This window comes from Anomalospiza imberbis, chromosome 13 (genome assembly GCF_031753505.1).
Source record: "Anomalospiza imberbis isolate Cuckoo-Finch-1a 21T00152 chromosome 13, ASM3175350v1, whole genome shotgun sequence".
Classification (NCBI taxonomy): domain Eukaryota; kingdom Metazoa; phylum Chordata; class Aves; order Passeriformes; family Viduidae; genus Anomalospiza; species Anomalospiza imberbis.
In genome coordinates this window covers 6,307,133-6,322,282 of record NC_089693.1, presented here as the reverse complement: position 1 = coordinate 6,322,282, position 15,150 = coordinate 6,307,133, and the positions used below count along the sequence as shown (strand labels likewise).

The 15,150-nt window shown below is 44.6% G+C and overlaps 1 protein-coding gene across 1 annotated transcript in view; it reads left to right on the top strand.

Moving 5' to 3' along the window:
* Nucleotides 1-15,150, top strand: part of SLCO3A1 (solute carrier organic anion transporter family member 3A1) — a 129,180-nt gene that overhangs the window by 17,991 nt on the left and 96,039 nt on the right. Inside the window, exon 2 of the mRNA XM_068203691.1 lies at nucleotides 4,871-5,336. Within this exon, the coding sequence (XP_068059792.1) occupies nucleotides 4,871-5,336 (466 nt within the window). The remainder of the gene's footprint in view (nucleotides 1-4,870; nucleotides 5,337-15,150) is intronic.

Sequence of the window (15,150 nt, the reverse complement as noted above, 5' to 3'; positions counted from 1 at the left end):
TTATCACTGTGTGCATTATGTGAGACATTTTCCTTTTTCAATCATTGAAGAGTGTTTTAGAGCGGTGTTAGGAGGCCTCTTTAGCCCAGGCCTGTTTGATGTCAGTCATCTGATCCAAATGTGTGTGTGCAGCCTGCTGTGGCTCAGTAAGAGGAGGAGAGAGTGCAAGCATGCTACAAATTTTAATCACTTTTAGTTCTTGTATGTTGCAGTGTGTTCACAGAAAGCCAGAAGGCTGGGTTACATCATCTCCTCTAGATGCCCAGCCTGCTTTCTGCATGGGCAAGGTGTGCAGGTGTCAAACTGGTGTAGTTTTCAGTGGTCCAGTTGACTGTTCCGGTACAGACCCAGTCTGGAGGAGCAGGAACCTGTGGAGGAACAGCAGCCACATAGTTCATCTGTCCCAGAGCTACATCTTAGTGGAGCTGCTGTCAAAAACTGAGGAGGAGATATCTGGGGTAGGTGAAAGGGAGTCGTGCAAGAGGCAGCAAAGCTGGCACAACAGAAGGCTGAGTCCATGCTGCAGTTAAAGGACTGGCTGGTCAGAGCCCCAGTGCCCTGCTGAGGGGCAGATGTGAGCACATACGGGTGGCAGGCAGGCACATTGCCATGGGAAGCTGTAGTTTCAGTGCAGTTCCCATTTTCCTGGGTGCTGGCATGTCCTTGTGTCTGCTCTGGACCCGTCTGGTCCTGTGGGTGGTTTCACACCAGTGACTTCTTGGGGTCAGACTGCATGATCTGCTCTGTCTTGTCCGCCTGAGTTTTGCCGGGTGCTGTCTTTGCTTCCTGTAACCGTTTTGATCTTGGGTTAGAAGCTTTTTTTAACTAAATACCCTCTTAGTCAATTCTTTCCATCCCTGACTAAACAGCTGTGTAAGTTGACAGGAGTCAGGAAGTAGCAGCCTCACAGCTGTGGGCTCCTGGTGTTTGCCTGCTGTGTTTTAGCAGGAGGTTGTCCATCTGAAGCTGCTGTGCTGCTGCACCATCCCATGGCCCACGTCCCTGCTCTTAAACAGCATCCACGTGGGCTGTGCTCTGGAGTGATGGACCTGGCATCAGCACATGGGGACTTTTTATAATCCTCACAGCCTTTCCACATGACATCAATATTTTACAGGGACCTGTGGTGTCTTTTACACCATTTTATATAACTCTGGATAAACAGAGTTAGTGTCTGTGAGTGGTGATAGCTGGTCTGCTGGGGAACAGGACTGTGAAAGGAAATATGGGCAACACAGTGTTTTTATCCCACAGTTACAAGGGTACTGGGAACACCCCACATAGAAACAACAAGTTTAGTCAGACTAAACTTATGTGCAGAAAGTCCCATAAAAGTGGAGCATGGAGGGTGGGGGAATTATTTTAGCCATGGGCAGAGGTTTATTTTGCATAAATGCAGGTAACATCTGTGCTATGCTATTGCTGATTTTGTAGTTGGTCTTTGTAAGGTCACAGCCAATGTCACAGGAAGAGTTTGGGCTGTGCTGTCCAGGCTGCAGCCACCCTGGATAAAATGCAGTTGGGCTCCTGTTGTTCTCTGGCTAAGAATTTGCATGTTGACAGTTTATTTCCCAGCCCTATTTTTATTTTGGGATTTTTTTTTCCCTGTCACTGTGACTGTCAGTTTTGGAGGCTGCTCTGCTGATGCTGGTCTCAGCATTTTGTACTTGGATGCTATTTTCTTCTGGATGCTCAAGGCTGGTATGATGGATTTGTTCTTTCACCAGACCCCCTGCTCCTCATAACCCACTTAGCAAAGGCAGAGCTGGTAGCAGTGCTACAGCCAGAAGGAGCAAACTGGGAAATGCAGTGTGATCTGGCCAGAGGAAATAAGGAGAACTGCCAGCTTTTATCAAGAGAGTTGGAATTTGCCCTGTGTTGTTGCCCTCCTCCTGCTTTTGTTTCAGTCTTCCCCAGAGTAAAACAGGAAAGTATAAGGGGATGGTGAGACTCTTTTTCCCTACTGTGAGTGGGTTAGTGTTTTGTAAAAAGGAAAAGAATGGCTGAAGTCCCACAGAAATAAGAGTGGAATGAGAACTGGGACTCTGGTTTTAGTTCCCTGGTTTGTCACGAATTTACTGTCTCTGTCACTGTGAATTTCACCTGGAAATGGTGCAGTTTTCTGTATCTGAAATCCAGCTGTCCAAAAGCTGACCCTTTTGACATCTGGACCCACATATGTCTAACCACCATCCTGTTTTCTAGCCACTTGTATATATGTATGAGAAAAGCCTAAAATGTGGCAGCCAGGTCAAAATGTGGGAGACTTCCAAAACTAGTTAATACCAGTTGGCCTTGGGAAATTACTTCTGTTGGCTTTCAATCTTCCAGCCTAAATTATTCCATCAGAAATTAATTTTGTTGACTGTACTTGTCTCATTAATAGTTGGCTCTCTACCTCAGTTTATACAGCTATAATGAGTAATCATGAGTTTCCCATCTAGGTACAGCTCAGAAATGAGCACCACAAACATAATTTTGCATGCTCAGAGCTATATATTGATCTTGGAGAGATTCCCCAGTCTGTCAAAATTGGTGTTCACAGGACCGCAGCACCGTTAGACCACACCTTGCAATAAAACCATGGATGATAAATTCTTATCCACGGTGAAAGGTTTGAAACTATAGATGGTCTTTAAGGTTCCTTTCCAATCCAAAACTATTCCGTGGTTCTTTCTCCTGTGGGTGCCTGGTGGATCTGCCTGTGGCTATGGGATGCTGTCTGCATCCCCTCCTTGGCATGCCCTGTTCTCTAAACACCAGCATGATGTTTTACAGCAGTGTCTGTGCTCACCTGCTCAGCTCCCACAGAGAGAGGGCTGGGAGCAGCAGTGTCCCCGTAGAATGTGAGCTCCAGCACTGCTGGCCAAGGCCACTGGAGCAGGGACAGGCTATGCTGTGCCCTCTCACAGGGGACTCTGTTGTCCCTTGTGAGTCACGGGGCTGTTTCTTCCCAACAGGGACCTGCACCTGGTGTTGCAGGCAAAGTGGTGATCTCCTCTCCCTCTGACACGCACACTTGGCTTTGGCATGGGAAGAATTACTGCTCTTGCACAGCCTTTATTCATAGGATTTCATTTTTAGGTTTCTTTCTCCTAGCCTTCCTCAGCTCTTGCTCTTTAGCTGGGGAGGATTGCACTGGTGGTAGTATAAAATGATAGCTGCCTGTATGAGAAGAGAGCTGGATTTTCAGAAAACATTAACACAGTCCAGTTTTGGAGATCTGACTTGGACACTTATCGCAGTCAGGTTTAGGAGCTTTTGCTTATGCAAAGCAGCAGAAGTGGGTTGTTTCCATTTTTCATTTTGTTGCCAACGGGGCTGTCTTTGTCCAACTGTGCCCTGGTGTACCCTAGCAGAGGCAAACTGCCCCCGGAGAAGAACTGCTGTCAGAATACTTTAAAGTCGGTCAGGCTGGCTCCTGCTTAGTGAGGTTTATCAGCAAAGATTTTCAGTGCCTCCAGTGGGAGGCTATTTTTATTCTATCCAGGGGCTACCTTCTGCTCTGAGGTCTTTATCACATTTTTTTGGAATAGAGAAACCTGCCTCTTTTAGGACAACCTTAAATACCTTCATCTTTTGCAGTTTGAAAAACTAGATGTTTTTTTATTCAAGGTAAAAGTTTTCGGCATTTCTGTGACACGTTCAAGATTTCTTTTGTTGCTTTTTTGCTGTAGAAGAGGGACACTGCCATCGACCTGAGAATACTCTGGTTTCTCTATTGAGCAGAGCTGACAGCAAGTGAGGTACTTAATGGTTCATCCTTCATGCTCTGATCAGTGCTTGACTGTTGCAGAAAATCCACATTGTGTTTCACTGCACCATGTAATCAAGATTGGAAGAGCTCTCAAGAGATGATCTTGTTCATTTTCCTGCCCTATACCAAGATCAGTCATATCTGTGTCTTTCCTGACAGATGCTGGTCGGTGCTCTGTTAAAGGCCTCTGCAGCCTTTCCAGGCAGCATATTTCAGAGCCTCACAATCCCTAACAGTAAAATCTGGTTTCTCCCCACCTTGTATCTAACTTGAATCATCTCTGCTGCTGTTTAGACTTGTCACTTCTTGTCCTGTCCATTTTGAACTCAAAGAACAGGTCATTCCTTTTTGCAGCAATGTTAAATATTTGAAGACTATTCATGTGCTTCTCTCTTTCTAGTGTTAAATACCCACAATTTGTTAAATCATCCCTTCTTCATGGTGGATTTAAATCTTCTATGTAAACCTTAATTGGCCTGTCTTCTCAAAAATACTCTGTGACGATCCCAGTCATTAACTAATCCACAGTTTGATCAGCATTTTATTTATATACTTGAGTAAAAGCATTCAATGCCAGCTAAACTGCCTGTTTGTACATCGCTGTCTCTGAGTGGCTCGATAGCCTTGTGCTGGTGTGCAGGCAAAGAATCTGCAGGGTTTTCTGCTGCTCCCTGACTGCAGTTCATTCCAGGGGAAAGGCTGGGTGCCTGGCAGGATGTGAAGCTCAGTATGGTTTGTGCCTTGGTTCTGTGGGACAGTGCACCATGAAGGTTGTGCCTTCAAATAGAAAGGGAGCCCAAAGACAGAATCATGGACTCATGGGTGTCTGCAGGCATCCAAAATACACGCTGATGGGCACAGGAATTCGGAAGTGACATGTGCTCAGACAGGTGGCAGGCTGTGAAATGTCACTTGGTATTAGGACCTTCTGGCGTGGCTGTATTTGAGCCATCAGGTCATGCTTGGAGCTCAGCTACTGTACTGTGATTTGGATGTCCTTGATGGATATGATTTCAGCTCCAAGGAGAAGTCAAGGGAATTTACACTTTAGCAGTACATATGGGGAGAATGGAAGGCATGGAATGTAATTTTCTGTGGATTTCTCTGTTGTAGGTGAGTGTTTTAACCACCTTGGAGCGGCGATTCAACCTCCAGAGCGCTGACGTGGGCGTCATTGCCAGCAGCTTTGAGATTGGCAACCTGGCCCTCATCCTCTTCGTGAGCTACTTTGGAGCCCGGGGACACCGGCCACGCTTGATAGGATGTGGAGGGATAGTCATGGCCTTGGGTGCCCTCCTTTCTGCGTTGCCTGAATTTCTGACCCACCAGTACGAATACGAATCGGGAGAAATACGCTGGGGAGCTGAAGGGAGGGATGTGTGTGCTGTCAACGGGTCCAGCAGTGATGAGGGACCAGACCCGGACCTTATCTGCAGGAATAGGACTGCTACCAACATGATGTACTTGCTGCTCATCGGGGCACAGGTCCTCCTGGGCATTGGTGCTACCCCTGTCCAGCCCCTGGGAGTTTCCTACATCGATGACCACGTGAGGCGGAAAGATTCCTCCCTGTACATAGGTAAGGCTCTCTGAACTTCTTCTCCTGGAAGGCTTTCCTTGTGGGCTGGCATCTGGCTCTTGTTGCCTGTTTGATGCCAGTGGAAGGGATGCCTCAAGGCCTCTTCTCCATGTGCTGCTGTGCCTGTGGAAGTAACTTGGCATGGGTCTCTACATCAAGCAGCAGGGAAGCACAGCAGTGCTTGCTTATATTGTAACAGTGGTAAAGGTTGACAGCCGTGATGATTGGGCAGATGCTCATTCCTTCTCTTGTGTTTGCCCAGATTGCTTTAAGTTCTTATATTGGTGGCTTATGGCTCAGTTTTAGCTGAAGAATTTTCAATTGGTGTGTGTAATGATGATTGACTTTCTTGGCTTTTTTTACCCTACATGATACCCTAGTTCTCTTCTTGTTCCAAATCCTGTGTCTGAGTGATCACTGCAGTCTAAGGAGACTGAGAGGACACACGTGTTGTCACTACCACTGTCACATTTTAAAGGAAGTGCCAGTTACAGAGTAGGTGCTGTGACCCAGGATGCTGTGGCAGGACCCTCGATAATGCGATCCCTGTAACGGAATGGGATGTGAAAGCTGGTGAGGTCTATTTTGAAATACAGTGAGCCTGAAGTAGAACTCATAGTTCTGGTGATCATGTTGCAAAATTCTTTCATATGGTTACGCTGTGAAATTTGCCTTTGAATCCCCAGTGAAACATCTCAGTTATTGAGGTAAAGTGCTTGTGGGTTTCAGCAGTAGTTCCCCTCCCAGCAGGTTTAAAGAGGATGTTGTTGGCAAAGTTTTCTTTGAAAAAATGTACCAGCTTGGCACATTCCTCTTTCTGCAGGATTTGTCACTAGGTAAGCTGCTCCAATGGAATAAATCAGTGGAGTGTGTGCTGCCATTGTTAGTATAACCCTGGTAACCAAAAGTGTGCACTTGTCCCATCATCCCCACCTTGGTGTGACTTTCAGCTGAATGGGTGATCCTGTTCCCCTTTGGGTTTTTTTCCCAAAGACATTTTTATCAAGTTTCTAAGCTGACTGTGGCCACTGACAGCAGAGCTGAGCAGTCCTGCTCACTTTCAGAGTGCTGTTTAATGTCTTGGGTAGTGCAGAAGCTTGGTGGAAAGTTACTACACAGTGTGGCATTCATGGATGTATTGCTGCTTCACTTAGAGCTTCGTCTGTGTATTCAAAACATGTGCCTTCTTTTCTGTAGCTGGCCATAAAATCATAGTATTTCAGCATTTAGCTTTGTCCTTGGGTCATTATTCATCTTCACTTGGTTCTGCAAGTGTTTGTGAGGGATCCACTGGACAAAGAAGGATGATGTATAAAATACAAGATAATGTACAACCCAAAGGTGAATAATGAGATTGAATTCACTGGAGCAACTGTGCCAACACCATAAATGATGAGCTGGAATTAAGAGTGATTCTAAGATTATCTATTATAAATAACTATATAGAGGAGCAGCAACTTCTTTCAGTCTGTTCCGTGGGCATTTTTTAAGCAATGCTTCATGTCTTGAGAACAGGCTGGAGGAGGGTGCATGAGAGGAGGATTAGGAAGAGTGATTCTTCTTCTTCCTGAGCTACATTCATCTTGTATGCTAAAATAACGTGTTTAAAGTTGGCAGTTCAAGTGTAGCTGGGAAAATACTTCCAGAAAATTATTTCTGCTTACTATATGCTGCTTTTTATTTTTTTTTTTCTGCAGAGATAAGGATGTTGTCTAACCGTATTTGTTACTACATGTGGAGTTTCAAAACAAACAAAGGAAAAAGCCACACCAAAAAAAAAATCACCACAAAACCCCAAGCATTTTGGGGTTGTTTGCTTTCTGGCATTAGCTATGGAAATCATAATCTGGATTTCTACATGGGTGCCTGTGTATGCACACTCAACCAGCAATGAAGTTTAATTTCTGCCCTGTCCTAGCCTATCCATCACAAGTAGGGTTTGAGATAGTGGATGATTAATTCATCTATCAACTTGTAATCAATTTGGCTAGTGAAAATAAAAGCTACAAGGAAAAAAAATCTATTCCATGAATGAATATAAATGGAGAAGAAACAAGTGGAAGTGTCATCTTACCTTGGTGGATACTTGAGAGGGGGTCAGATTGCTCGGTTTAAATGTTGTTTGAAAATTATTTGCTCAGATTTGTCTTTAACTGATTATTTTTGTTGATGTCATCAATGCAGTTTTCAGTGGCCTTAGAAGAAAGCTGGCTGAGCAGCTTACCCACTTCATTCTGCTCTGTTTTGCAGAGGAAATAACTGCAGAGTGGATACTGTCACTGTGCTATATTTATATCAGCTTGCTTTCTCATAATAGCTCACTCACTCAGTGGGGGCTGTGTGTGACCAGATGAAATGTTTTTGGGTAAGTTCCCTTAGTTGAAATTAGGGGCAAATCTGGCATAGATTGTTCTCTCAGGATAGGAACTAATTAATAGCAGTGATAATAGTCTGGCTGAACTTCTAGAATGACTGGCTGCTGCTGAGAAATGATCAGATTGACCAGTTTGTCCTGTCCTTAGTGAATTGTTTATGTTGAGTCCATGTGTGCTGCATTGGGCTGGACTGTAGCTGAGGGTTAGAAGCAGTCTCTCAACCTGACAGCTAAGCACTAGTCATTGTTTACCTCTGCAATAAAAATCCTCATGTCCCAAGGCAGTGAATTAGATAGAAATAACTGTGTGCACCGAGAGGGTTTTTTTCCTCCTTCTGAGCTGTATGAAATTTAAGTGGAGTAATCATATAATATCTAATACAGTCACTTTGCAGTGAAATAACAATACAGGACACCTCTGGTTATTTTTTAAAAAAGTCCAAACCTCCAGAACACCCTCCCAAACCTTCTTTTTTGTGTGTTAATACTCATGTGTATGCAGAAGAATGCAGATGTGGTACCATATGGAGTTTAAAGTGATGCTTTGGCTTTAATCATTAGTGGAACTAATAGCATCTGTGGAGTGTAATATTCTTCTGGCTATGAAGCCCATCAGATTTCTCCTGTGGTTTCTCTGCAGTGACAGGCACACAGGAGGTTGTGGGCAGTGCACCTCTGTTGTGCATCCTTTGAAGTCAGGGGTTGCTCAGGCTTGTGCTCTGCCAAGGAGGTGGGGATTCTTAGAGTTTCTTAATTAGAGAGGCAGGGGTGAGATACTGGAGGAATATTTCTCTTCATGGGCTGCTGACTTGCAACTTCATGTTTCTTGAACTAATGAACAGATTTTTTTTTTTTTTTTTGCTGCCTGCAATGTGTTGCTACCAAACTCAAAAAGATTCTGTTGCTGTAGTAACCAGGCCTAGGAAAAAGGGCTGTGTTTTGGTAACCCAGGGCAAAGTGAACCAAAGAGATGAGTATGTGAAAGTACACACCAAAGTATGTTCCAAAGGAAACACATTTGTGCTGTAGCAGGGTTAGAAAGATCATGGCACCATGCCTGCTCTGGTTAATCATAGAGTCATAGAAGAGTTTGGGTTGGAAGGGCCCTCAGAGATCATCCAGCTGCTACCCTGCTGTGGAGAGGGACACCTTTCACTTGAACAGGTTGCTGGTCAGGTGAAACCTAATGATGGGGAAGAAACTCTCCTCCCATTTTCAGCATCTGAGCACCTGCTTGACTCAAAGGTCATAATGCTGGCAGTAGCAGCCAAACAATGGAAAAAATAAAGGAATTTTCTTAGCAGTTTGAAATTGGGAAAAATGTTCTGATTTGGTGCTGGTTCGGTTGCTTCTCTCTGAATCTGATCTGGTATTTAGTATTGGAACTCCCATCTAGAGGTTTCCAAACAAGCAGATTAATTTTACCTGTGTGCTTATTGGCATCTGGCATAAATAAGCCTTTTGAGTGGAGGAATTCATCATTCCTGCAGACCATGTGGGGCTTGTTACTGCTCCATCTTCACTAGTGTCAAAGGATTCCTTCAATTTGTGGCACTGTTTATTTTAAAGGAGTAAAGACTACTTACTATATGGTTCTTTTCTCCACCCACTAATGACTCACTTGTCATTTCCTTTTTTAGTTCTTTTTCTGCTCAGTCTTGCTGAGTTCTCTTGAAATCAGTGAGGACTTTGTCATTAGGAGGGGGATCAGAGGCATAGTGGAGCTGATACAAAGAGGGAAAAAAGCCCTGACCTGACAGTGGTTGTATGGATTTGCTGCCTCTCAGATAAGTAGAAGCTTGCAAGTGTTTTCTGCTCACTGGAGTGCCTGTGCTGCTCCCAGCAGTGAGTTCCATTAGAGCCAGTGCAGTGATGTGGTTGGTTAATGTTTTTAGCAGCCTGAGACACACCTTCTGGCCTTCCTGCTGCATTTAACATTTGCTGATAAAAGTTCTTGCCTCTTGTCTGGGACACAGTTACCTATAGAGCAGAATGAATAGCCTCTGGGAGCCAGTATTTGATCTGGGACAATTAAGGGCTGTATTAAACAGAGGAAGTTGCTATTATTCTGTCTCCAGTTGATGGAGGAAATTGATATTGATGTTGGAAGGAGCCCTGCCAGATTGTGCGACTCATTCAGAAGAATGCTGTGCTGATCTTTAATGCATTTCAGAGTTTCCCTTTGCATTTGTTGAAGCTGTCTCTGTGTTTGGCATCGTGGGCACACACCCCACATGTTCAGGACCTGTGACTTGGCGCTACTCACTGAATTGCAGTAATGTGAAGAATGGCTTAAAGGAATCTCCAGAAGGGACAAATCTTGAGTCAAGAAGTATGTGCTGAGTGATGAGTGCTCCTGAATTATTGATGTGCAAGGGTGTATGTGAGCACAGCATCCTCTGGGGCACAGAGCTGTCCTTGGCCTGTTTCATGACAGGGCAGAGGAATGCAAAAATGGATACCTCAGCTCTGCTGGATGTGTCGGTTTAGCTGCTTTCTTCTGTCTTACCTGTTTGGCCTTTTCTGTGTTTGTTTTGGTTTTATCATGCTTGTTCCAGCTCTTACCCTTGATGTGAGAGGAGAACTCCACAGAATGGTGTGTTCTTACCACATCTGCCCTAACTAACCCTGTAAGAGGGATGGGACCCTGCATTGCAGCTGCTGGCTTTGACCTTTGTATTAGTGTGGGGTTATTTTGCATCAAATGCGTCGAAGCACTTTTTGTTTTGTGTTGACAGAGAGAAAGCTCACTCTCACTTCTGCTGCCTTCTGTCTTGCTTTAAGCACCAGCTCAAGATTTGCTGCAGAGGAAGACAAACATGCCCTAATTGGAATCTTGCTGTCTTCAGGGATAAATTTGTCCATTTGAAAACTCATTTATGGTAGCTTACGTCAGTCAAAATGATAGCAGCCATTGTGCTTTGGAGAAGCAGAAACATTTTCTCGACTGACAAGAATTTAATCTGAGAGTTAGTATCTAAGCTGGTGAGTTAATGGCAAGTTATCAGCATAAGCTGCTGAAATCAGAGTTTGAGTCAACATTTTGTGTGTTTGAGGTTTGCTGGTTTTGTCTCTACCTGATGAAAAGTCTCTTACAAAGAGGATGAACATATTTTGGTCAGTCTTATCCTTTCCAAAGCTCTCAAATTTCTTGACATGTATGTCTGAACCTACATTTCTAAACCACAGGAAGTGGAATAATTGTGTGTTTATAGCATACAGGTCATATCATCAGCCATTTGAGGCCATCTGTTGATGTGTATCAATTGGAAGGCCTTTAGGACCCACCTGAGAGGTCTCTACAGCTCTGCCCACCCTGACTGCTTATTCTTTTACTCCTCACAGCATTTCCCACGTGGCCACCCTCCTTCCTGTTGTGCTCATTTGTGGTCTGCAAGCAACGTGGGTACTTTATTCACATTAGCCCTTCCTGCTGGAACATGCTTCTCTGAGCTCACCACCTAAGGCTCTGCCAGCCTTTTGCATTCCTTACCCTTTTTCCTTTTAAATCCTGTTTTATGAGGTCTTTTGTAGTGGATTGTAGCTGACTCCTATCTGTTGTATTTGCTCTGTGCCCACTCCATACCCATCAGCTGCCTGGTGAGTTTGTCCACCCCCACGTGGGCACAGAAGCGAGAACTGCTTTTCTCCTTGCTGGTATAGGCAGTTTTATAGGTGTGTAATATTTTTAGCCTGAAGACGGAATTCTGTAATGCTTTTGTTCAGTAAATGCATCCTCCTACGGGTGATTTGGAGAGCCTTTCCTTCCTGTCACAGCCTCCCATGGGCTGAGAAAGGCACAGTATTAGCTCTGAGCTCCGAGGAGAGCTGCTGCCAGCGCGAGGGCCGTGATGCCTGTTCATTACTGAAAGGTGTCTGTGCTGAAAGATTCTCTGGCTGTCTCCCCCGTGGACTGACTGTGATCAGATTAAATTACACGGCTTCACGCGGATGTCCCGGTATTAACCCACTGATCCATCGATAACCTGCGGCCTTTTATAATTACAGCCCTTTGGGGAGAGATGGGTGTTCTCATCTGCTGTGTGTCAGCGGGGCTGGCTCCGTTACACGTGTCCCCTTTTACAGTGCTGGTGGTAATACCCTGGAAAATTAAATGGAAGCACAAACAAGTGTGTAGGGTGTATTAGAGCACTAACAATAATCAATTCATGGGAATAACCTTTCCCACTACAGGCAGGAAGGCTGTTGCAAAAAGCAGTAGCTGAATGGATGTATTTATTCAATTAAATAAATATATATGCACGAAGTCGTAACTGTTGTGGGCTCCATTATTTTACAGAAATTGTTTCAGGTACCTTAACTTTCTGCTAATAGCTAATAGCTTTTTTTTCTTTTTTTTTTTTTTTTTGCTGTTGTTATGAGCTGAGTAAATAAAGCTTAGGCCCAACCAAATGACTTTGTGTGAAAGCATATTGAGGGTTAGGAGCTGTTTCCATGTTACTCTGTGCTCTCTGTGTACTCTGCAGCTGATTTTTGCCTTAACTGGGATTTGCTGTCTCTGATGTCTGTGAAAATCACTCCATTTGTTGAGTTTGTTGGGTTTTTTTCTGTGATGTCCTTTAAATAATCATCAGCTGGGAGAGCCTAGTGAGGTACATCATTCCTGGGGCAGCCTGTCTAGTGCAGTGCCCTTGTCATTTAAATGGCACATATGCAGAGTCCTAAGGTTCGTGAAATTAATTAAGTAGATTGGAAGGTGGTGAGTTGCCCATGTCAAAAGCTGAAGGCTGTATTGTGCCTCCTTGATGGCACAAGCAGGAGTGGTGTGTGCCAATCTTGGCCCTTCCTCTGGGAACTTGACTGAGACTCCCCAACTTATTGCGCATAAGGAGTGTCCAGATGTTTTGGTCACAGTTTACAGGCTGGCACTGAGGACAGCTGGGGCTCTGTTTCCTATGGTGGGACAAGGCACAGAATTTTCCCCTTCACCGGCACTATTCAGGGCACTGGCTGGGTGTTACTCACTTATCTGCAGGACAAGGTGTTTGTATGAGTATATAGGAGAATGCAGAGAAGTTCCTGCTTTCCCTCTTTCACAGCTGCCTCTCGTGTGCCTGGGTGAGGTGCTCAACCACGTTTTCTTGCACTTGGAAAAGTAGCTGCAGGTCTGAGCTGGGTTCTGGGCAAGCTGGCACTTACACCCTTTGGGTGCCAAAAAAGTGCTATTTGAATAACCTCCTACGTGCGTTTGCTTTTGCAAAGTCCCAAGCAGTGCCATGGCACAAACGTGCAGCTCTGTTGACCCACAGGGCCTGGCAGCACTCAGCTGCCAAAGCTGTTAAAGTGTGGTTTTATGCTGGCTTTGCTGGGCATCAGGGACTGTGCAGGGCACTCCACCACCTCCCTGTAAATGTCACATGTGCCATGTTTTATGGCCCTCCTCATAATACATTTCTTCTGTAGATCTAGTTGGAATTGACCCTGTAGTAGTTTAAAATCTTTATCCCTTGTCCTGTCAGACAGGCCCTGAGATGGCCCATCAGGGTGGGACTTGGGGCAGAGCTGCTGTGGGGACATCGGTGCAGCCTCACTAACTACAAGTATCTGATTGCCCCTCATGCACCAGCCTGGAGGAAAAAGTGTGGCCACAAGTGATGGCTACCTAGTAAAACAAAAATGAAATTCCACTGCATCCTTTGTGGTCATCTTAGCGGCCAGTGGAGTGGAAGCTCTTCCTTGGTTTGGTGAATGTTGAAAGTTTATCACTTTATGGATTTATTTGTTTTGCATAAATGATAAGTCTGCATAAATCTGGGGTTATTGAGCACTTTCCCCGTGGTTTTGGAGAAATTCTGGCTTTACTTGGTTGTTTGGGTCAAAGTTGGTATCTGCTCCCAAAATTGCTTCTTCTAATTTTGCTCTTTTGAAAGGACCCAAGTCTTTTATCAGATTTATTTTTGCCAGGGTATGGCCATTCTATTAACTATGCTGGTAATGAGGTATTTGGCTTTTCCTAAGAGGGAGGCCTGCTCCCACTAAGCCCCCTTTTGATTTCAGTAATAGGGATTTTGTATGCAAATTTGGCCCTTTATTAACCAGTTAAAACGTGAGATTTAGTTTCTTGGATAGAAGTTAACAACATGTGACTTTGCTCTTTGACTTAATACCTCAGAGCTCTTGAGTGCAGCCAAACAAAGCTGTGTCTGTGACAAGGAGCAGGATCTGGCTAAAGGCAGCAGATCAAAGCAATAGTGAACATTCAAGTGTTCAAACTGGTAGAAGAGCAAGATACTCTGTGCATCAGTTCTTTCCTCTCTGTGTCTCTCTGCTTGCCTCACTTTTCCCCTGAGGTATTCTGTACATTCCTGCCCTCAGTGTTAGACAAACCAGTCCCACTGTGACTCTTTGTACAAGTCAGTGATACTGCTTATTAGAGTTTGAAAGAAATAATATTAGGGGGGAGAAAAAGACAACTGGGACAACTTTGCTGTGTTAGTAATTGCTGCAGAGACCAATTAGCCATGTGATGAAAAACCACCTCTATCTTGTTAGCCATCAGCTACAACATAAGGATGTCCTAATCCAATCAGGTTGATCATCAAAAGAATAAGACTTGTTAGAGAGAGCTTTTTCTCAGTAGACAGTTATAAACTGTGTGCTGGGGTTGGAGACTGAAGGGGTGGTAGCATGCAAGAAGTGAACTACAAATTCCCCTGGCTGTGCTTCTGAGGTGTTTGAGCACTGATTCATGCCTTACTGGCCTGAGCTCAGTTCTCTCTTATCTATCAATTGTCAGTTCTATCTTATCCCTTCAAACCTTGCTTTACTTCATGTGTTGGTGAGACTTCCCTATCAAATGGAAACACTCTCTTCCGTAATTGTATGCCCCACCTCATCAGGAGCTTAGAGCCCTGGAGGTACTTGATTTAGAAGTAGGAGCAAAACTTAAATTAAGCTTAGCTTAAGCAAATACTCCTACTCAGCAACGTCTCAAGGGTTATAAAACAAGTTAGTAAGAGGGTGAGAATAGACCCCAGGAATTCTGACTCCAGTGCTCTGCAATTGCTCTGAGAACCAAAGCATTTCACTACATTCCTGCAAAGCAATGTATCTTCCATGGGTGCAGACATTCCTTTCTTTTCAGTGTCAGAGGGGTTACAGATCCTGGCTTTTTGTCTGCTAGCACTAGCCTGCTCCGCCTCTGCAAACTATGTTTAACTTGCCTCCAAGAGCTGGATGATTGAGACCAACACTGGCTTTGCATAGTGGAGAGAGACTATTTACAAGAGCATGTAGTGACAGGACAAGGCTTCAAACTGAGAGCAGGTTTAGATTAGCTATTAGGAAAAAACATGATTGTGAGGGTGGTGAGTCTCTGGAACAGGTTGCACAGAGAACTGGTGGATGCCCAGTCCCTGGAACTCTTCAGGGCCAGCCTGGATGGGGCTGTGAGCAGCCTGGTCTAGCAGAAGGTGTCCC